The following is a 23,319-nucleotide window of genomic DNA, read 5'->3' as shown; positions in this document are numbered from 1 at the left end:
ACAGATTTCTTTCAATCAATCTTCCTTAACAATGTTTTCAACTCATTTAAGAGAAGAGAATGCTGGTGGTGGTGGTGGTGGTGGTGGTGGTGTGTGTGTGTGTGTGTGTGTGTGTGTGTGTGTGTGTAGTTGCACATTGTGTGCACATGCTTCCATTTCATATTAGCAAAAAAAAAAAGTAAAATGAGATTCATTTCACACAGGTCAATTTTATTACCAACCTTGCTGAAAAACCTATAACTCCATGAAGTAAGAATGCCTAAATAGATTGATATGACTTTATTTTCTGAAAACATTCACAAAAATTCAAATGACAGATATTCAGAACTGAAAGATAATTCAGATTTATTATTTACTATATATTCTTATCTTCTTATCTCTCTCACTTATTTTTTTATTTATAGGTCTTATGAATCGAGACTATGAGTGCATGACCTCCAAAATCCCCAAATCTTTGAACCATTATAATGTCACTGGATCTGCAATGAGCCTGGCTGCTAACAGGATTTCATATGCATTTAATCTAACTGGACCATCAATTGTATTAGATACAGCATGTTCAGCATCTCTTGTTGCATTGCACTACGCACTTCTTTCTATTAAACAAGGTATTTTCTAAACTTGAATAATTTATAAAATAATGCTATATTGCTGGAAATTGCTGTTACTAATTACTAGGTCTTCTTCTTAAAAATGTATTGATATATTTTAAAACATCATTTTCTCTTTCCAATAATTCCTCTTTACCTCCAATAGAATGCTCCTTTTGAACAAATAAGTACAAACAAAACATTGTCTTGGTCTGCACATGCTTCATCCCATACTTATAATCTACTACAAGGCTTCTTAAACTTATTCCACTTGCAATCCCTTTTTTCCTGAGAAATTTTTACACAACCATGAGTATATAAAATAGGTACATAAATTAAACATTTATGATAATAATTCATAATTTCACAACTCCCACATTCATTTATACAACCCCCATATGGGATTGCAACCTACAATTTAAAGAGATTTGATCTTATTTATGCTAATAGAATATCAATCTTCAAGAATCAGGATTAGTTACTACAATGATCAAAGTGCGAAAACTTTTGTTACCTCCAAGAATGATGTGACTGAAGTTATCTATTATTGTTTGAAATATCACATGATTTGTTCAGTCAACCATACCCAGAAAATCAAACACTTCAAAGCAAACAGAACCAGTATTAGATTTCTAAAATCCCATTTCTAGGTTCTCTATATTTAATTTTCTCTTTTGTGGAAAAATCTGAAAAAGCCATTACCAAATTTAGGAACAAGAATTGTAGCAATTGAAAGGGCTCCCAAAGATCATTTAAAAAGGTGACTAGGGGCAGCTAGGTGATGCAGTAGATAGAGCACCAGCCCTGAATTCAGGAGGACCCGAGTTCAAAATTGGCCTCAGACACTTAATCCGTCCTGGCTGTGTGACCCTGGGCAAGTCACTTAACCCCAATTCCCTCAACCAAAAAAAAAAAAAAAAAAGTGACTAGACATGATCAACTTGATACAGATAATCATTGCCAAAGAGTAGGACTAGAACCTTAAGTCAATCATTCAATCAGCAAACATTTATTAAGCATCTACTATTTGCCAAGAATTTTGCTTTTGTACTATGACAAGCAAAGTAAGCCAGCTATTAAAGCTGAAAACTGTCCTGACATTTTGGGGACACCCTATATAATAAGAGCTGGCATTTATATGATACTTTAAAATTTACAAAACACTTTGCATTCATTATTTCCTTTGAGATTCATAGCACTGTCAGATACTACAGATATTCTTGTCCCAAATGTCTAAAGTCCAGGTGAGATTAAGGGATTTCATCATGATTACATAAACAGAGTGCTGGGCAAGATCTGAACTGGGGTGATTCTGATTTTTTTGTAATACTCCCCATTCCCTAGTGTCACATTCCCTCTCTAGCATTAATAATCTACTTAAGTAACACTTAAAAAGAGGGAGTCCTGATGTCATAAGCACAAAATTTTATCCATACATCCAAAGTCCAAATCTAATTTGATCTATTTTTTTAAATGGGTATCTAGGAGTTGTAATGGATATAGCACCAGAGTTGGGATCAAGAATATTCATCATGAGTTCAAATACAACCTCAAACATTTAACCCTGTTTGCCTTAGCTACTCGTTTGTAAAATTAACTGGAAAAGGAAATGGCAAATCAATTCAGTATCTTTGCCAAAAAAAACTCAAATGGAGTGATGCAGTCAGACATGGCTGAAATTACTAAATAAAAACAAACAAAAGGAATAAAAATAGGCCCAGCCAGTGAAAATCACTTTTTTCTGTTAGACTCCAAAAATCCAGTGAAACATGAATCTCTTATAGCTAAGAAAACAACAACTACAGCATTAAACATTGAACATATATTTTATAAGAGGGTTGAAGAGTATGGAGCCAGGAATAGAGAAGATGAAGATTTTAGGGGAAAGGAAATCACATTATTGAGCCTTTAGAAAAAGCAACTTTTACATTCACCAGATCTATGCAACAGAAATTTTTTAAAAGAAAAGCATTCTTTTTTTTTAATCTAAATTTGCTTCTTTTAGGCAAAAATTCTTTTTTTTCTTTTTTTTTCCATTTCAGGAGACTGTCAAGCAGCTCTCTGTGGTGGGGTGAGTTACATTTTAGATCCTCATGTTAATATAATGCTGAGCAAAGCCAAGATGATAGCTCCAGATGGGATGAGTAAACCCTTTTCTAAGAAAGCAAATGGTTATGGAAGAGGTGAAGGCTGTGGCATTGTCTTACTGAAGAAACTAAAGAAGGTAAGATTTGGGGGAAGATTTTTGTAGTAAAAATTACTGAATACGTCTATAGTCCATTCTTGGGGCAGCTAGGCAGCTAGAGTCATCTTGAATTCAAATCTGGCTTCAGACACTTACTGGCTATGTGACCCTAGGCAAGTCCCTTAACCTTATTTGCCTCAGTTTCCTTACCTATAATATGAGCTGGAAAAGTAAGTGGCAAACTACTCCGGTGTCTTTACCAAAAAGAAACCCAGATAGGGTTAGAAAGAATCCTATGTAACTGAAAAATGACTAAACAACAACAAAATCTATTCTACTCATAATATTAAGCTATTCAACATTATAAAAACACATTTCAATTTGCAAAGTGATTTTTGCTGCTACAGGATAGATAGGTTTAAAAAAAGTGTTATTATACCATTTTACAAATGAGAACACTCAAGATGAGAGAGAGGAAAATAACTTATTCTGTAAGTATTAGAGCAGGGACTTGAACTCACTTCAATTAATTCTAATTCTTATGCTTATAGACTCAAAGAATATCAGTGTTGAAACTTCAAAAACCACTTGGTTCATCTGAACAATATACTTCACTTATGTCCTCTAGACTCTGCTTGCAGACCAGTAGGCAGAATTGACCTGTATCTGTTCCATTTGGGGTAGCTCTCAGTTCAAAAGTTTTACTTTATATCAAGACTAAATTTTCCTCTTCCTATTGTTTCTAGTTCTTCCTGTTATGGGACCAAGCAAAACATATCTAAGCCCTCTTCTAATATTCTATTTCTTCAAATAATAGAATATGTTTTCATGTCTTTTCCAAGTCTTCTTTTCTCCAGACTAAACATTCCCACCTATCTAATTGTGGGGTTAGATTATATCTAATTCTCATATGTCATACAAAGTCCCTTCCCTTCTCCAGACAGTCTCCAACTTACCACTGTCTTTCCTGAAATATATTCCACAACTAAACATAATATTCCATGGGTAATATGAATAAAACAGAGCCCAAGAGTACCATCACCTTACTGAACCTAAGTGATGACTTTCCTCAGGCAACCTAAGGTGGCACTGAGTACATGGGATTTGGGAGGCACCATATCATGGTGCTAACTCATAATTAATATTAATGCAATACTCTAAAATTTCCATGTTTTTTTTCAGATGATCATCTCATCATCTCTACCCTACCCTGTACCTGAAGTTGATTTTTGAAGCTATTCTAACTTTTGTCTCTACTAAATTTGATGTTATTAGAATTGCCCTAATGTTCTATCTAGCCTACCAAGACTTTGAGGGAAGGACCATGATTGTTTTTCATCCAGTATGTCAGTTCTCCCACCCAAAATTGTAGCATGTTCAAATATGATCCATGTGCTACCTATAAATTTATCCAAGCTACTGGTAATAATGACAAACAGGCATGGCACCAAACCTAGAACTCTAGGGCAGTAGAGACCTCCTCAAAATTACCATATATCTATTACTAACTACTCTTTAGGTATAATCATTCAGCTAGTTCTTAATTTTTTTAATTATAATACTGTCAAGGTCATATTATTCCATCTTTTAAGCACACAAACACATACATAATAAGAAAGATTTTAATTTTTTGTTAATTTTTAATTTCCACCTCTCAGCTCTATTGATTTTCTTATAAGATGTTTCACATTTTGTCCTGTTTTCATTCTTTATATTCTGTTTTTTCTTGGTCTCATAGCTTCACTGGCTTCCCCTTGCCTAATTCTAATTTTTCAAGAATTATTTTCATCTTTAAGTCTCTGAATCTCTTTTTTCTAGTTGGATATCTAGTTTTTCTAGTTGGATAACTTTTTTTCATAATTTTCTTGTTTTTCTTGGATAGGTGCTGTTTTAGTTTGTTTTTTTTTTTCAATCTTTCTCATTTTATTTTTAAAAGCCTTTCTTGAATTCTTCTAAAAATTCTCTCTGGGCAGAAAGCTATTTATTTTACTCTTTGGGATAGAAGCTTTTTTTTTTTTTTTTTTTTTTAATTTCAGTGTCCTTCTCTGTAGATAAACCCTAGTCTTCCTTATCTCCATAGTAAGCTTTTATGGTTAGGGTCTTTCTTCTTTGCATGTCCATTTTTTTTTTTGGTAAGTATTTCTAATTGTGGGGTGGGGAGATGCTGCCTCTATCTTCACTTTGGCTCTTCCTCTAACCAGGAACCCCAAATCTCCTTCTTTAAGTGCCCTCAGGTAGCAATGGCCCTGCCTCCTGCCTCTGTACTCATGGGTGCTTGCTCTTTCTTCACAGGGCCACATCTCACAGCTGGGTCTGGCTTTCCTCCTCAGCTGAGGTTTGTCCATCGTCCTGGACTCAGACCCAGACTCTTTACTGTTTGGGTGGTAAAAGTTTCTATAGTCCCTGCTGAGGCTTCAGACAAACCCAGCTCATCCCAGGGGCCCCACTAGATATTTTTGTGGAGGTGTTAATCCTCAGCCAGGAGCCTTTCTTTGGATCTTCTTGGATTGTACCAGGAGGACCCCTGTTCAGCCCCAAGCCTTCTACATTTTTCACCAGTTTATGTTCTTCCTGAGGCATGAATTTGTTCTATTTGGGAGGGGAGAAGAAATCTGGAGAGCTTGAAATTTAATGACCTTTTCTGCCATCTTCCCAGGATCCTTCCCTCCCTTCAAATACTTGAAGATGTAATCCTCTGTTTGTCAGGCTTAGCAGGACCAGTTCCTTCAACTGATCCATGTATACCATGATCTCTATACTCTTTTTACCCTCCTTTGGACACAGTCAAGCTTATTAATGTCTAAAATATGATTGTCAGAATTGAAAGCAATATTCAAGATATAGTTTGAGCAAGTACAAGTACAATTCCCATTCCTAATCCTGGATATTTCCTGATAAGTTGTTAATTTCTCTTCCCCCAACTAAATTTTAAAAAGGAAAAGCAAGCAGATATCAAGTATCTATCATGTTAAAAGAAACTATAAAACTATTGAAAAATACAATAACATAATCTAATTTTTCACATTCTATTCCTATCCTACCCTCATTTCCCAAAATTCAGACTTTTAAGAGATTGGAATGGTTCCGAAGGCCTCTTGAGGATTCTCAGTACTTCTGAATGGGTCCTTGAAGACTTGTTACCACTTTTAAAGCTCCTGGGTCACTCAGTACTCCTGAAGTTAATTCTGGAATGGACCCACTGTATCAAAGTAGCCAAGTCCTTACAACCCATAGATTCATATGTTAAAGAGTGTATTCTGTATATCACTATTCTGATCCCATAGAATCCCACAGGAAAAAAACAATTTCAAGACTGAGCACTCTATTAATACAAGAAAATAAGAAAGCATGCATGAGAAATTTCTAATGTGGTTTTCAGATAAATATTCAATGTTCTAAGTTACAAATTATAAAAGGAAAGTTAACATAGAGGTAGGGTCAATTGTTCATCTCCATGGCTCCCAAAAACAGTAGATGGAGTTCAATTGCTTTGTTTTATTATAAATATATATCATATACATATATACATATACACATACACAAAATATACATCTACATTCCCACTGATATACTAAATGACAAGACAAATTAATATACCACTTCCAAAATGGTAAATTACACAAAGTAAAATGTAACATTTCCTCTTCGGATTTTTTAAAATTAGAAAACCTATACCATTCCATGTTACTAAGTCATATTTTCTGTAATAGGCACAAGAGGACCACAATAAAATCTGGGGTATTATCAGCTTCAGTGCAGTGAATCAGGATGGACAATCAATAACCCCGATCACCAAGCCCTCTCAAAAGCAACAGGAGAAACTCTTAGAGAGCATTTATTCAAGCCACATCAGCCCATCAATTGTGCAATATATCGAAGCTCACGGGACAGGAACACCTGCTGGAGATCCTACTGAAGCAGAGAGCATAGGCAACGTTATTGGTAAAAAAAGATCTAAGAACCTACCTCCTCTGAAAGTTGGTTCAGTAAAAGGCAACATTGGTCACACTGAGTCAGCTGCTGGGATAGCAAGTCTAATTAAAGTCCTTCTCATGATGGAAAACGAAAAGTTCGTCCCATCGCTCCACTATTCACAGAGTCTGAGTAACATAGATACCGAAAAGTTAAATCTCTCTATTCCAACAAAAGTAGAGAAATGGGAAGCATCCCCAGATTTTGGCAGAGTGGCTGGTATAAGCAGTTTTGGATTTGGGGGGACCAATGCTCACATTGTTGTCAAACAGTTTAAGCAACAACCTCAACATATACCTTCTACAAGGCCCTATGAAATATTTATACTTTCTGCAGCTTCTAGTAGATCTCTCAAGCTCACAATGGAAGACACCGTTCAACAACTGAGTAAAAGAAAACAAGAATCATTGCAGAATCTAGCCTATACATCAGCGTGTAGAAGGAACCACACCAGTAACATATATAGAAAAGCATTTGTAATAACTTCCCTAGAGAATCTGCCGCCAAGTCTTAATTCTGCAGCTAAAGAACAAATACCTTACACAAAGGGGATTCCTCAATTAGTATTTGTGTTCTGTGGTAATGGGACCCATTACAAGGGGATGGGGAAGATTTTGCTCAATTCTGAACCAGTGTTCAAAGAAAAGTGCCAAGAAATTGCTAATCTGTTTGAGTACTATGAACCTATCAATTTTCTGGATTTAATAGAAGAAGAATTTGATGATTTTTCAAAGCCTGACATAGCTCAGCCACTCCTTTTCATAATTCAGGTGGCTTTAGCATCCCTCCTAAAATTCTGGGGCATTAAGCCTGTTGCTGTCCTAGGTTCGTCCATTGGAGAAGTAGCTGCTGCCCACTGTGCTGGATTTCTTTCCCTCAAAGATGCTGTGAAGGTTATTCATTACAGAAGTTTATTTCAGTCAAAGGTGGTTGGAGGGAAAATGTTGGTAGTTGGAAACATCCCTGTAGAGGAAATCAAAAAAGCAGTGGATCCCCACTCTGGAAAGATCTGCATTGCAGCCTTCAATAGTCCCTATTGTTGTACTTTGTCTGGAGATGCAGATTCCATAAGTGCTGTTCATAAAGAACTATCTCAGCAATTTGGGAAAAGAAACATATTCCTATATATCTTACCCGTTCCAGCTGCTTATCACAGTTCTATGATGGATCCAATCATGAAGGACATTACAGAAAATATAGGAGATCTGGTAAAGCAGGAGCCAGAAGCAGAAATGATTTCAACGGTGACTGGAAAAGCGAGTACTAAAAAAGACTTAATTACAGGCAAATATTGGGCCAGGAATGTTCGAGAGCCAGTTGCTTTCAATGACGCCATCACAACTTCATCTCGAGAAAGGAAAAACCTAGTGTTTGTTGAAATAGGTCCTAAACCACATTTCAAACGAATCATCCAAGAAATTTTAGGAGAAAAGACACTTGTTTTTCCTGCCCTACAAAAGGACAAAAATTATGAGGCCCTTTTTGATCTAGTCAAAAATCTATTTGAATTGGGATATAATCTCAATTGGCCATACTTCTATGATGGGTTGAAAGCAGTTCCGACAGACTACCCCAGATATCAGTTTGATCATCAGAATCTCAAAGGATATCTGCAAAGTCTTCAGAAGCATCACAGCATAACCTATGTCAATCATCCTCTCATTGAAAAGACAGATGATGACTTAGAATTCACCTGCACAATATCCCAGGACACCACACCTTATGTCTATGAGCACAAAAACAACGGTGTGCCTTTGATTCCTAGTTCTCTGTTTATAGAGCTTGGTTTAGCCTCAGTGATGAATAGTTCCAAACCCAAAATACCTTTAAAGGATTGTCAGATAAGCATTACTTTTGTAGCTCCCTGTATGGTAACACAAAATGTCCTGGGTTTGAAGATCCAAGTGGAATTAAGCAAAACAGCAACAGAATTCAAAATATTTTCCTCATCATCTGCAAATTATGCAACAGGTAAAGTTGCAAAAATGAATGAAACTTTGAATGAAATAAATCATCTCTGCCTTGAAAGTATCACACAAAGGTGCAAATCAGTCATACCTTTCAATAAAGTTTATGACATCCTCTCCCTTACTGATTTTCAGTATGGCCCTATTTTAAAACAACTAAGTGATATTTTATACTGTGATAATCTAAAGGAAGGCATCACAAGCATTACAGTAAAAGGAGAGACCAAAAGGGAACTATATGACTATCACATCCATCCAGTGCTATTAGACTGTTTCTTTCAGATGACAGCTGTGATGGCCGCCAAAAGCATAGAAACTGAAGGAAAACCCGGATTTCCCGTTACCGTTGGCAACCTCGCAGTTTTCGGAAACTTGGAAGACAAAATGCAGATATATATAAAAACCATCAAGTCTAGCGAGGACTATGTAGAAGTGTGTGGCTGCTTTACAAATAAGCATGGCCAAGTTTTGGCTGTACTGAAGAACGTAGGGTTCAAGTTTATAACAGAAACAGCCAGCATTGACAAAGTTTTTCTAGAAAACAATTGGACAGAAATCTCTCCTCTCCCAGTGACTAGCAATTCGAATGAACTTCCACGGTTCATCGTATTTGCGGATCAATTTGGAGTAGCTCAAATGTTAAAAAAGTACTTACATACCAAGTCCAAGTATGTTACCTTTGAGGAATGGGAAACAACTCAAAATTATGAAAGGGCGGGTGACATGATGAGGAAGGAGATCCAGGGCTACTGTGATGTGTTATTCATGTGGGGAATTCAAATATTAAATGAGGAAATATCAGCAATACTGATCATGCAACACTTAGCTAAGTGTTGTGAGGCACTTCGTCAAATTGTCTTGGCTTTGAAAGAACAAGACAATCATTGTTCTGTGACAGTTATCACTTACAGAACAACATCAAGAAATGTGAATCACATTAATCCTGGATATGCTCTGCCTGGTATGATAAGAAGCTGTTTTATGGAAGTCCCAGAGATTACTTTTAAGATAATCGATATTAGTTTTACAAATGCACAGGACATAGAAAGCTTAGCACAAACTATCACTTACTATAAAGGAGAAGATTATCCTGAACTCTGGATTGATCAGGGAAAAATTTACACTACAGAAGTCAAATATACTCCTTTTCAAGACCCTAGTGATGTCCTATCTGCAAAGTACCTTCAGAACTCTGAAACGTTTGCTTTATACGCAGCAGATCCATATAAGACAACAAATCTGTGTGTCCAGTTATCAGATTACAAGACTACTTACTTGGAAAAATATAGTGTTGAAGTTCAAGTGGAAAAAATATGCCTCCATTCAGAAGACTATTTTCCTGTTAGCACTTCTAGCTTGACTTTTGGGAAAACTCTATACTGGACGGAACACACTACAGAAAAACATAAATTGCTAGCCCTGGACTTCAATGGGACAGTAATTAACGTAGGCAAGGGAGTAAAAGAAGTGAAGGTTGGTGATCATATTGCCACGTGTTTCCCAGTTGATGCCTCATCGAGAGTCTTAATTCCTGAATCCGTCTGTCTTGACACCACAAAGGTCAAAGTTCTTAAAAGTACACCTTGTGTATCACACTTCATAATAGCTTGGGAAATTCTTAATCAGGTATTACTTCCAAGGGCAAACCCTCTTGCTTCCCTTGCTATCATCTCCACAGAAGTGGAATCTATTCTAAGCAAAGTAATAGCTTTCGCTGCTAAAAGAAATGATTGGAAAGTCAATCATGTCTTGCCCTCTTCTGATCTATGGAATGATGTGAAAAATTGTCAAGTTCTCATTTTTCTGTCTCCAATAACGAGCTTCAAAGTGGAAATGCTCTCTAGTCTTTCCCACCTGAAAGATGTGGTGTTTGTTTACGGGAGTCCCCGGCCTGAATTTCTGCAGCAACTTTTTCATAATATCAATGAACACATCCAAATTCACACAGTAAACCTGAGCCAGGTTTTTCAGAAATCAGCTCTACTACACACCAACATGGCTGTCTTTAAGTGGCTATATTCAACGAACTTGAAATCAATTCCAAATTTAGCCTATTCTGTTTTTCAACAAAATAAGTCATTTGAAAATATAGAATCAAATCTTTTCTCTTACTTCACATGCACAGCCATTCCACTTGTTGCTTTGGGAGGAAAGTCCCCAGAAAGTGAAATTTCAGACATACCTAAGTGTGTAGGAGGAAATAAATTGTTTAAGTCCAATGCAGTGTATATTGTATCAGGTGGACTCTCTGGCCTTGGCTTAGAAACAGTAAGATTTATTGCTCAGAATGGAGGTGGCTCTGTGGTGATTCTTTCAAGAAGAAGTCCAAATGCTGAGCAAAGAAAAGAAATACAGTCTTTTGAAAGTCAGAACGAAGGCTGCAGCATCATCAGCTTGCAGTGTGATGTGAGTAACACCTATGAGGTGAAAAAGGTATTCAATTACATTGTCAATATCTTTCCAAAGGGTGCAATCAAAGGTGTGTTTCACAGTGCAGTTGTATTGGATGATGCTTATCTTGAAGCTCTGAACCTCACTCGCTTTGAGAACGTACTAAGTCCCAAAGTTGCAGGAGTTATAAATCTTCATTGTGCTACTAAAGGGCATGAGCTGGATTATTTTGTCTGTCATTCATCTGTTACTTCATTCCTTGGGAATGCGACCCAAACTAATTATGCTGCTGCTAACTCCTTTCTAGATATCTTTTGCCATTATCGGAGGAACAATGGTCTTGCTGGTCAATCTATTAACTGGGGAGCTATGAATCTTGGACTACTGCTAAACAAAGAGAATCTTCAAAAGTTTTTAGCAAGCAAGGGAATACTCACTCTTCAGAAATCTGAATTTTTTAAGTATTTTAGTAAATGCTTACTCCTGAATAATCCTCAGCAAGCAATTATTAAATTTAATTTCAAAAATTTACAGGATTACTATTTTACTCAGGTTCCAGCTCTCAGAATCCGTTTTTCAACAATTTTCCAAGAAGAAATCAAGAGTGTGGATGAATCTGATGAATCTGACTTAGTTATTGAAGAAGATTCATCTCAGATAATAAAGGCAGTATCTCAGACATCGAATGAAGTATACCTTAACACCCTTGCAAATGAATTCAGCACTACCGATCTTAAAGAAATTTCGATGGACACACCACTTATATCACTTGGCTTGGACTCTTTGGCAGCTATAACTCTGAAAAATAAGCTCTACCATGACAAACAGGTGGATGTTCCTCTCATCAAATTACTTGACCCTGATGCAACTCTGATGAGCTTAAAAGTGCTTTTAGATAAAAAATTAAAAGAAACATTCAAGAGTAGAGATGCTGACAAAAATAAAGCAAATAACTAGTTCTGGAATAGTTGAAAGAAAATTAATGAGCAAAAGTGAAAATTAAAAACCAAAAAAACAAATGGGAAACATGGCGCTTTGAGCATAGTAAATAATCAACCCACCATTTTATAACTCTCTGACTCAGATTTCAAACATAATATTAAGGATTCAAATATCACAACACTTATATTTAGAGTCTACTAGAATTCTGGTAGCAGGAAAAGCTTCCAGGAACAATTACAAAAGAATATTTATGAGACAAAGGGACTATTAACTAGAACACTATATCAAAGATATATAGATACTCATTATGTAAAACAGCTTAAAATTATCAGAAGCACACAAATTTCCACAGCAAACACATTTAAAAATAAAAGTTTGACATTAAAATGGAATAAGTTTGTCTTCCTATGGAAAAAAATAGACTAATTAGAAAGGTTGTTTGGAGAGTATATATCTATCATAGGAAAAATATTTGGAATAGGATAGCAGAATTGTGAAATTTTAGTATAATCAAGGTCCTCCAAAGCTTTCTGGTTTAACCTGACCTACGAAGAAATCCGTCTGTAACATATCTGACGGTAATCTAGCCTCTACTTATAGTCCTCTAGTAAAGGAAAACCTCCATCTCAAGGTGGTCATTCTACTTTTTAGTAGCTGGTAGGAATTTTATCTTTAATCAAGCCTTTGATCACTTCTATGCAATTTTTCCACGTTCTTGGCATGATGCTCTGGAATTTATTCTCCTAAAGAATGTTAAGTCATTGGATCATATTTATCCTTTAAATTATATCCAATTTTTTCAATTCAATAAATATTTACAGAGTATGAAACACAGTGCTAGCTTATTGAAACACAAAAGCAAAAAGGAAATCTCCCTGCTATCAAAGGGCTTATATTTTACTCGTGGAAATGAAATATACACAGAGAAATAAAGACAAGACAGTTTGATAGAAATGAGAGCATTAAAACTGGAAGGATCAAGAAAGACACTGCTTTGAATAACAAGATCTAAGCTTTGAAGGAAGCTAGGGTTCTGACACATGGACATGAGGAGGAGATGGACAGGCGATGGAATATCAAGTTCAGGGAATATCATATAGACTGATTTGGCTGGGAGATGGAACACATGAAGGAGAGTAATATGTTAAAGAAAAAAGTTTAGAAAAGTAGGCTGAAACCAAATTGAAGAAGGCTTTAAGTGGCATACTTCAGGATTAAATATATGTGTATATGTGTACATATGTATTATCTATAGTGAAAGGCAATAGCCATTGAAGCTGCCTGAGTAGGAGGGTGATGTGGCCATACCTGTGTCTTAATAAGATTTTCTCAGCTATGTGGAGGATAGATTAAAGAAGGGAAAGACTAGCAAACATGTCAATCAGTTAAGAGGTGATTAAAAATATTTAAGGCAAAAGATAAGACACTGATAAAATTGGTAAGGTTCAATAACTGAGGGTATTTTTGGGACAAGGGAGAGAGCAGAGCTAAGGTTGATTCATGAAGTCATGAATCTGGGTGACCAGAAGGATGATACTCTTGACAGAAGCCAGGAAGTTTGAAAGAGGAGCAGATTTTGAGGGAATATGATGAGTTCTATTTTGAACTAGTTGAATTTTAGATACCAAAGGTATCCTAGGAACTTTCCAGTAAGCCTATGACAATATAAGATTGGAGCTCAGGGGACTGGGATGGATCCAAGATAACAGAGAGTAGACAGGACTTTGCCTGACCTCTTCTTGGCTTCCCCTCAAAATCAACACCAGATCAAGCTCTGAATAGATTTTGTGACAGAACCCATTTGAAGTGTAACAAATTTCCAGCAGAAGATACCTTGGAAGGTCTTCAGGAAAGGTCTGTCTCAATTGGGTAAGGGGGTGACAGGGCTCAGCTAGAGATGCCCAAGTGGAGACCTACATGTGGAGAATATAATCGGACAAAATACAACAGTGTTGGCTACTCTATCCCGGTTCAGAAGCCAGTGGATTAGCAGACTAGCTGTGAAACCTCCAACACAATTACAGAAGACAAATAGTGAGCCTCTGAACCCCAGCCTAACAGACAGGATTTGGCCAGATCTACCTAGTACAGGGAGGAAGCCTGCAGCACCAGGCCCCAGTGCAGCATGAAGCCCCTGTCACCCTAAAGAGAAAGCTTGAGACAATCTCCCCTGTACCTTAGGAGCAGACTTCAACCTTCAAATATGAGCAAAAAAAAAAAAAGTTCTAACCATAGATAGCTATTATGGAGGCTGGGAAGAACAGAACTCAAATCCAAAGCATGTTAAACACAAAATGCCTCCAGATAAAGCTTCAAAAGGGGATATGAACTGGTCTCCAACTCAAAAGGCTCTCTTGGAAGAATTCAAAAAGGATATTAAAAAGAAGAAAATGGGAGAAGGACATGAGAGCTTTGCAGGAGAGTTTGGAAAAGGAAAAGGAGAAATTGAAGAAAACTACTCCTTAAAAAATAAAGTTGGTGAAATAGAAAAAGAAAACAACTTGAAAAATAGATTTGGTGAAATGGAAAAAAATAACTTCTTTAAAAACAGAATTTGTGAAATGGGGAGGGGGCGGGAATCCAATGAACAAAACAACTTCTTTAAAAGTACAATTAGCCAAACGCAAAAGGAAGTAAAACTAACTGAAGAAAATAATTCACTAAAAATTAAAATTGGACAAATGGAAGTGAATGACTTAATGAGACATCAAGAACCAGTCAAACAAAAAAAAAGAAGAAGAAGAAGAAGAAAAAGAAGAAGAAGAAACAATAGAAGAAAAAGTAAAATACTGCACTGGAAAAACAACTGACCTGGAAAATATATCCAGGAGAGACCATCTAATCCTGAAAAGCCACAATGAAAAAAGAGCCTGGACAGCATCTCTTAAGAAATCATCAAGGAAAACTGTCCTAATACCTAGAATCAGAAGGTAAAATAGCTATTGAAACTATCCTCCAATCACTATCTGAGACCCCAAAATGAAAACTCCATGGAATATCATAGCTAAATTCCAGAATTATTAGATCAAGGAGAAAACACTGCAAACAGCTAGAAAGAAACACTTCAACTATCAAAGAGTCACAATCAGCATTACTCATAACCTAGCAGCTTCCACTTTAAAGGATCAAAGAGCTTGGAGCCAGGAGATTCAATCTAGATATATAGTTTTGAGAATCATCAACATAAAGATGTATAAAGAGTTAATGAAAACATGATGAAAGGTAATGTAGGGAGAGAAGGTCTCAGGACAGAAAGTTGGACTACATTCATCCTTAGGAAGCAGGAAATAATTATCTAGTAATGGAAATTGAAAAAGAACAATGAAATGGACAGGTGAAAAATAAGGAGAAAGATGTATCCTTAAAGCCGAAAGAAGAGAAGCAAATGGTAAATTGTGTCAAAAGTGTTGGAAAGGTCAAGTGAGGACAGAGGAAAATATATTTACTTTGATTTGAAATTATTGGTAATTTCACAGGAAGTTATTTCTGTCCACTGGTGGTGCCAGAAGCTAATTTGAACAGGATTGAGCATCAAGTAAGAAAATGAAGGCGTATCAAGTAGATGACTTTTTCTAAGAGTTTGACCATGAAATGGAGAAGATGTAAGATGATAACATGAGGCGATGAAAAGATAAAGTAAAAAAAAAAATCTAAGATAAAGAATAGGATATATTTGTAGGGAACAGGGAGAGATACTGTAGTAGATAAGGAACAACTGAAGAAGTAAGAGATGAGGAAGGATGGAAGCTCCCTGAAATGATTTGAGAGTATGTAATCAAGGACAAAAATGGAAAGACTGACCTTGATGATATAGTCATCTCATCCTCAGAAACAGAGGCAAATCAGTAGAGTGTTGTGGAAGAAGAAGAAAACAGCAAAATAATGATTTTGAGATATAGGCCTTGAAGAGAAGGAGGAATTTCAAAACAAATAGCTTCTGTTTTTCAGTACAGTAGGAGTCAAGATCTTCTACAAAAAAGGAAGGGAAATTATATAATGTTTTAAGATTTACAAAGCATTTTATATATATTATCTCATTTAATTCTCACAACAATCCTGTGAATTATTCTCATTTTTACCAACAAAATTGGGATTTAGAGAAGTTGTGACTTGCTCACCAGCAATTTAGCATCTTCTTCAAGAAATTAAAATCATGTTTTTATCTCTCCAAGTCCAGTATTCTTACTGGCAATGTCATTTAGCTGCTTGCTATCAGTTTTAAGGATAGAAGAGCAAGGCCTATGATAAAAAGTCAATAAAGAATAAAAAGATTTCTCTGCAACAATGAAGACCCATTTGAGATAAGATAGCATACATTTGTAAGAGAACCAGTCAACTACATACTCTCTTAGGAAGGGAGAAGGAAGACAATGAAAAAACCCTGTGTGGGAGGTTGGCAAGGAATGGGAAGCAATAAGGAAGAAATTCAAGATAAGGGTGATAAATCAATAAACCGATCAACTATAGTGGGGAAAGCTTGCAAGGGGGAGAGAGAGATCAGATCATGATTGACAGACTGGGAGAAAAGAGATGAGTAGAAATACTGAAGGTTACAATAAAGACGAATGGGTTTTAGAGACTATAGTAAAGGGAGAAATAGGCAGAAAATTATAATCAAAGAAGAAAAATTCAGAATTTAAGATCATGAGGTTGCAGTTATGTGAATAGTGAGAAAAGGTACGATTATGGTAATGAAAAATGTGTTCTGACATTGATGACGCTTCTCCATACAAGCCACAAAAACTTTCATTTCCTCCAGAACACTCTGGAATTAATGATAGACTATCTGTGAAGCAGTTGTCCTCAATGTCATGTCAATGACACATCAAGGAACTCATACTATCATTATGAATGCTGAGCGATTAGAGAGAAGAATGAATATATCTGGACTCAGTTTCCTAGAAAGAAAAAAAACCAGTAGTCATGGGAAACGATATGCACCAAAGAAAGAGAAGCTGAGATGAGGGGTCAAAGAGAAACATCAAATTTACGCAGATGTAGGTCTCTGAAGCCAGGACTATTTAGGTCCTGATACTACCATGTGCACTAAGGAACTCCCCAATTCCTTAGAAAAAGAACTACATAGCTCCAGAACTAGCAGTGGATGGAGGAAGTTATGAGGGTCCTGGGACAAGGCAGGGAAAGCAGGAATGTTAACTGAAAGCAGTGGAAGGACAATGATGATCCAGTGGAGTTTCTGGACCAAACAGAAGTTTGAGCTGATAAGCAATTAAAGATAAATACAAACCTTGTTCTTTTGCCCTTCATTAAAGAACTCACTGGAGTTATTTGAACCCTACAAGTCAAGAGGAGTTAACTCTTATCAACCCTCAATACTTTCCAGTTTCAGGAATAGAGTCCAACCCTTAGTTATACTATGTGTGTAGAAGATAACTTCCTGGGAGATGGAGCTGACCACAAGGAAGAGTTGCTTAGGTATTAACCTCAAGTGCTCTCCCCTTGTGTGAAAGAGAGGTAAGAACTCAACCAGGGCTCTATTGGGTCTGTATTTCACAGAGATCATAAAAAAGGAAAAGGACCCTCATTTGCAAAAATGTTTGTAGCAGCCCTTTTTGTAGTGGCTGGAAGTGGTAAGGAACTGAGGGATGCCCATCAGTTGAAGAATGGCTGAATAAGTTATGGCATATAAATAATGGAATATTATTGTTCTTTAAGAAATGATCAGCAAGATGATTTCAGAGAGACCTGGAAAAATTTACATTATCTGATACTGAGTGAAATGACTAGAACCAAGAAAACATTGTACACACTAACAAAAAGATTATGTGATTTTCAACTCTGATGGACATGGCTCTTTCCAACAATAAGATGATTCAAGGCAATTCCAATAGACTTGTGATAGAGCCATCTGCATCCAGAGAAAGGATTGTTGGGACTAAAAGATAGTTCACACCTTTTTTGTTGTTGTTTGCTTGCATTTTTTTCTTTCTCATTTTTTTTTTCCTTTTTGTTCTGATTTTTCTTGTGTAGAATGATAATTGTGAGGAAAAGTATAGGATAATTGTACATGTTTAACATATATTGTTTTACTTGCTGTCTAGAGGAAGTAAGAGGAGGTGGAAAGGAGGGAGAAAAATTGGAACACAGGATTTTACAAGGGTAAATGTTGAAAACTATGCATGTGTTTTAAAAATATAAAGCTTTATAAAAAATATTTTTAAAAAGCAAAGTGAAATGGAACTTCATTAAAAAAAAACTTAATCAGAATATATAGCTAGAGTTCTAGCTATATGGTTCTACATAAATCCCTATATGGTTCTACATAAGTCCCTATATGAGAAGTGGGGATAATTGGGAAAGCTATCTAGACTGCTTTGGGGTTTAGGTATGAGTCTTTTTTCTTTTTTCTTTTTCAGTTAGGTTGAGGAACGCCTATCCTATTTGATATTATACTAATCTGACTGCTTCCATGACAACTAATAGCCTTTTTCCCTTTCTTTTAAAACTACAGACTCAGACAATATTCTGATATTTCAAGGGAAAAATCTAACTAGAGATCACAGCCTCAAAAGAGGTTTGTTTGAGAAGCTCTTAAAATCAAACCTGATCATTACAAACTCAGAGTTTCAGTTTGGGGTTATAGATTATACTTTCATTAAATATAATTGTATTAAAGTTTACATGGGATACAAAAAGAATTCTTAGGCTTTTTTCTGTTGATTATACATGTATCAAATATAATTCTATTAAAGTTTTAAATTGGATTCAGAAATGACTCTTAGATTATTTATGTTTAATTAAAACCTTCTGAAATACAGTAAAGTAAATTCTTCCTACATTTAATGTGACTCAGTCTCTATAACTGTTATATTATTCCTTGTCAAGCCAAGGTCTATTTTACAACAGGTCTATTTTGTTTTTCATGACTTTTCCTTTTTAATTTCTAAAGAACAAAGAAAAACACAAAACATTTAATGCATGATAGCTACTTCTCAAAAAATCAAATTAAGTTAATTCAATTATATTCTTTAGTACTTTTCAAGGTATTTTCACTTCAAGACAAAGTTGATTTGCTTTGAAAATCTTGATTCTCAAGATGATTTTTTAAAAATGTATAATAAATTATATTCAGAATATACTATAATGACTATTTGTTAGATGAAATGATTCACATTTATATAATTAAAGGTTTATAGAGTGCTTTTCTCACAACTTTGAGGCAAATAGTACAAGTATTAATAACTTGGGGAAAGATGCCCTGGAAGTTTGTGATGACCGCGTATTTAAAATCAGCCAGAGTCGGGAATTCAGGTTAAGGGAAAATTCTTCAATCTTTATTCTCAGTAGAGGTGAGGGGGGATTGCGATAGCAATATGGGCAAAAAGGATTGCGATAGCAATATGGGCAGCTACGACAGGAAGTCAGCTAGCAGAGGGGGATCGGAGATGAAGGGCTGTCGCCATAGCAATGTGAGCAGCTGTGTCAAGACGCCAGCCAGCAGTCTCTCCTTCCCCTTCCCTTTCCACTCCCCTGCCTCCACCCACCAAAATCATCATTTCCTATACAACACATCAGGACTTGCACAGAGTGGGCGGGGCCATTCTTTCTCCAAGCTTATATATTAATAGAGTATGGTCCAATTATTATTTAGCCTCATGTGCTTGGGACTTCAGTGCATCAACTCGAGCCTCAGCCCATTATAGAAGTTAAGTAATTTGCCCATGATTTTATACTCAATTAAGTATCTGAGATGATATTTGAATCCAGATTTTCAGATTCCAAGTCCAGAATGCTCCCATTCACCCCACTTGATCCAATGCCAACACAGTTACAAAACAGCAGCACACAGTCCAAATGAATTCCTTAAAACAACAGAAAAAGAAAAGGTGGCTTAGGAAACAAATGCACCGAATCCCAAAACTGGAAGTGATATTTGAAATCATCTTATCCAACAAATCACTAACAAGGTGTCTTCTGTGATATGAAACACTATCAACCAAAACAACCAGATTTAGAATAGAAAGTCTTCTATCTTTCTGTGAAAAAAGATTTCTACTAGAGTCCCCTACCGTGAAGAATTGGCTAGATTTTTCTTAAGGCCTTACCTCATGGATATTAGGCTAATTTTTTCCCTAAAAGGCATTGAAATGGTCCTCAAGACTTGATTGACTCAGGGAACCATTGATTTAGCCTCCAATTCACCTAAGTAAAAATAGTCAGTTCCTCCTAGCAGCCTGGCCAACACTGGGAAGTTATGCTAAATAGAATGAATATCACATCCTCAATGAAAAAATATCTTTTCCCTATTCTGAATATCCTTCCCTGATTATGGCTGAGTAAGTCTCTGTATTGAATGGACTGCCTCATTTCATTATTATCTAGAGCCAGAGCTATTGGCCCAGCCTGAGCCAGGCCTGACCAACTCTATGAGATATAGTGTTTTCCTAACACTACAGCTCATTATGAGCTCCCACTAATGTGCTTTCAATTAATAATCAGCCAATAGACACAATTAGCTTATAGCAAAAGCTATAAGCTATAATATTTTATATATATATTCTCACAAGACTATAATTTGTATTCATAAAGAGAATGGGTTAAAACATAGTAGCTACACACATAGGCCTGGACTACTGTAGTATCCTGCTGGTGAGTCTACATGCCTCCATTCAGTGACCCAAAGAGATTTTCCCAAAGTGCAGATCCAATCATATCATCCCAGTATTCTATAAGCTTCAATGGTTCTCACTTGCTTCCACAAATATATAATTTGTCTGAAATGCAAAGTCCTTCATAGTCTATCCCTCTCCTATCTTTCCTATCATTATATATATATAATATATATATATATATATTATATATATATATATCTTGGTCCAAATATATTTATAAGTAAATTCTATCAGACTTATAAAGATAAACTATTAACTGCTACAAAAATTATTCTCAAAAACAGAAAGAAAAAAAATACTCTATAAAACTTCTTTTGTGAAGCAAAGATGGTCCTAAATTTACCCAAAGATTAAATCAGAGAAAGATCTATAGACCAATTTTATTAACAAATACTGTTGTAAAACTTATAAATAAAATCCTTATATGGCAATATGGCAATACATTCAAAAAATAATTCACTATTAACAAACTGAATTCATCAATCTGGAGATAAATAGATGTTTCGATATTAGGAACACAATTAGCACAATTAATCATACTTTTAAAATACATGATGATTTCAAACTGCGTAGGACTGCTTTTGACAAAACATAATACACAATTATGTTGAAACTGTAAAAAGTATGATTATAGAAGGCACATTAACTTTAAAAAACCATGTACCTCAAACCAAAAGCTAGAATTGTTTACAATAGAGAAACACTAGAATTTTTTCTATTAGTATAAATAAGAATAAAGCAAGAGTGCCCTTTTCTCCACATTATTCGACATAGTTTTAAGAGTTAGCTATAGCAAGGGGAAAAAACAGAATTAAATGTATTTGCTGCCATAAGAGGAAAAAATCCCTATTTGCAAATAATAATAATATATTATATAGCTAGAAAAATCCATATAATCAATGAAGAAATAAATTGAAATGATTAATGACTTTAGTAAAAGAGCAGAATACAAAATAAATCCACTTAAAAAATCATCATTTATATTACATAATATTAATAAAAACCAGGATTGAAATAAATTGCATTCAAAGAAATTAATAAATACATAAGGCACTTCAGTTTAATCTACTAAGACACATATAAGATTTATTTAAATACAACCAGAAAACATTCTTTAAAGAAATAAAGGCAGACCTAATTGGAAAAATATTCCCTTCTTCTGGTCCAGCCACATCAAAAAGATGAAAATTATTGAAACTCCTAGAAACGGATTAATATTTATTGCTTGTATTTCCTCTTTTCTCCCCAGTGCTTTACATTTTAGTTTTCAATATTACTCACCTGAAACTTTTCTTATTTTCTTTTCCCACCCAAACACTCATTGCTACTACCTTCTTTCTGAGATTACTTCCATTTTGTTTTATTTAAAGTCATTCACAACCTGGCTTCTTATGATCTTATGTCTTATGATATAGGATTATTACGATATAGTATGATATTGTATTCTTTACATTCACCAAAGTCCATCAAACTGGCAAAATTCATTGTTTTATTCATGTGCAATAAATATTCTCTTTGAGATCACCTTGCCTTTTCATTCTCCATACCTAGAATATACTTCTTCATACTACTCACCACTTCTTATAAATCCCCTTATTTCCTTCAATGCTTAGCTGAAATGCTACCTTTTGTATCAAGTTTTTCCTGTTTCCCCCAGATGCCAGGGCCTTTTCCCAAAATTACCTTGCATTTATTTTAGTATCTATTCATGTATGTACATATTATCACACCAATCAATTTATAAATTCCTTCAGGCAATAAACTGTCTCACATTTGACTTTTTATCTTCAGTGTCTAGCCCATTGCCTGACAACATCACTTAAGAAATATTGTTGATTAATTTAATTCATAGTCTAATGTTCTGTCAACATTTTATAATCAACTAACCAATCAACAAGCATTTATTAAGTATCTCCTACATGACAGGTACCATAATAGGGGATGAGAATATAAAGAATCAACAATCAATATAGAAACAATCCCTACTCACAAGAACCTTAAATTCTAACATGGGAGATGATTACTACATAAATATATAAGGAATATGAAGATAAATACAAAGGTATCATATAGCTATCATTTATATAGTGCTTTAAGTTCAAATCACTTTACATGTATCTTGCTTGAATCTCACAACTATCCTGAGATAGATGCCATTATTATATAACAAATAATTGACCCACACATACACAATGCCCTCAAAATTATTTTGCCTCATGCATGGTTCTCCTTTAAGTAAACTAGATCTATTTTAACTGCTTATTCCATATTGTCTTGTTTAAGTCACTTTCATTTAGTCTAGCAACAATTCAGGATTTAGATATAAAGGCTAAATGTAGTCACTCTGATCCTTGATTGTTAAAAAGAATTTACTATAAATGTCTATATTTGTTTTCCATTTTTCATCTTTTTGTCCTACTTCTAATTTTATATTTTAATTTAAATAAGAACAGTTACAAAACAATTCCATTTTAGCTTATAGTCCTAATGATCAAACTAAAACAAAAGGTATTTCCATAATAAAAAGACATCTACAATAAGAAAAAAAAAAAAACAGAAGGGGAAAAAATACTTGTGTTAAATATTTCTAATTTTAAAAATCTGACATATTCCTGTATATCCAAAAAATCAAAGTATAA

The 23,319-nt window shown here is 35.2% G+C and overlaps 1 protein-coding gene across 1 annotated transcript; it reads left to right on the top strand.

Moving 5' to 3' along the window:
* The first annotated feature begins 387 nt into the window (after positions 1-387).
* On the top strand, positions 388-12,421 carry LOC127564900 (uncharacterized). Its single transcript, XM_052001737.1, has 3 exons — positions 388-608; positions 2,633-2,814; positions 6,486-12,421. The coding sequence occupies exons 1-3, from the start codon at positions 410-412 to the stop codon at positions 12,060-12,062; spliced, it is 5,958 nt and encodes a 1,985-aa protein (XP_051857697.1). The 5' UTR covers positions 388-409; the 3' UTR covers positions 12,063-12,421.
* Positions 12,422-23,319: the final 10,898 nt, after the last annotated feature.

Source organism: Antechinus flavipes, chromosome 5 (assembly GCF_016432865.1).
Source record: "Antechinus flavipes isolate AdamAnt ecotype Samford, QLD, Australia chromosome 5, AdamAnt_v2, whole genome shotgun sequence".
NCBI lineage: Eukaryota > Metazoa > Chordata > Mammalia > Dasyuromorphia > Dasyuridae > Antechinus > Antechinus flavipes.
This window is presented reverse-complemented; position numbering and strand designations above follow the sequence as displayed.

What these genes read in the sequence shown, in the direction of transcription:
- LOC127564900 (XM_052001737.1), top strand. Translation starts at nt 410, where the DNA reads ATGAATCGAGACTATGAGTGCATGACCTCCAAAATCCCCAAATCTTTG. An exon ending in ACTTCTTTCTATTAAACAAG is followed by an intron (nt 609 to 2,632) that starts GTATTTTCTAAA and finishes TTTCCATTTCAG; the next exon opens with GAGACTGTCAAGCAGCTCTC. An exon ending in TACTGAAGAAACTAAAGAAG is followed by an intron (nt 2,815 to 6,485) that starts GTAAGATTTGGG and finishes TTTCTGTAATAG; the next exon opens with GCACAAGAGGACCACAATAA.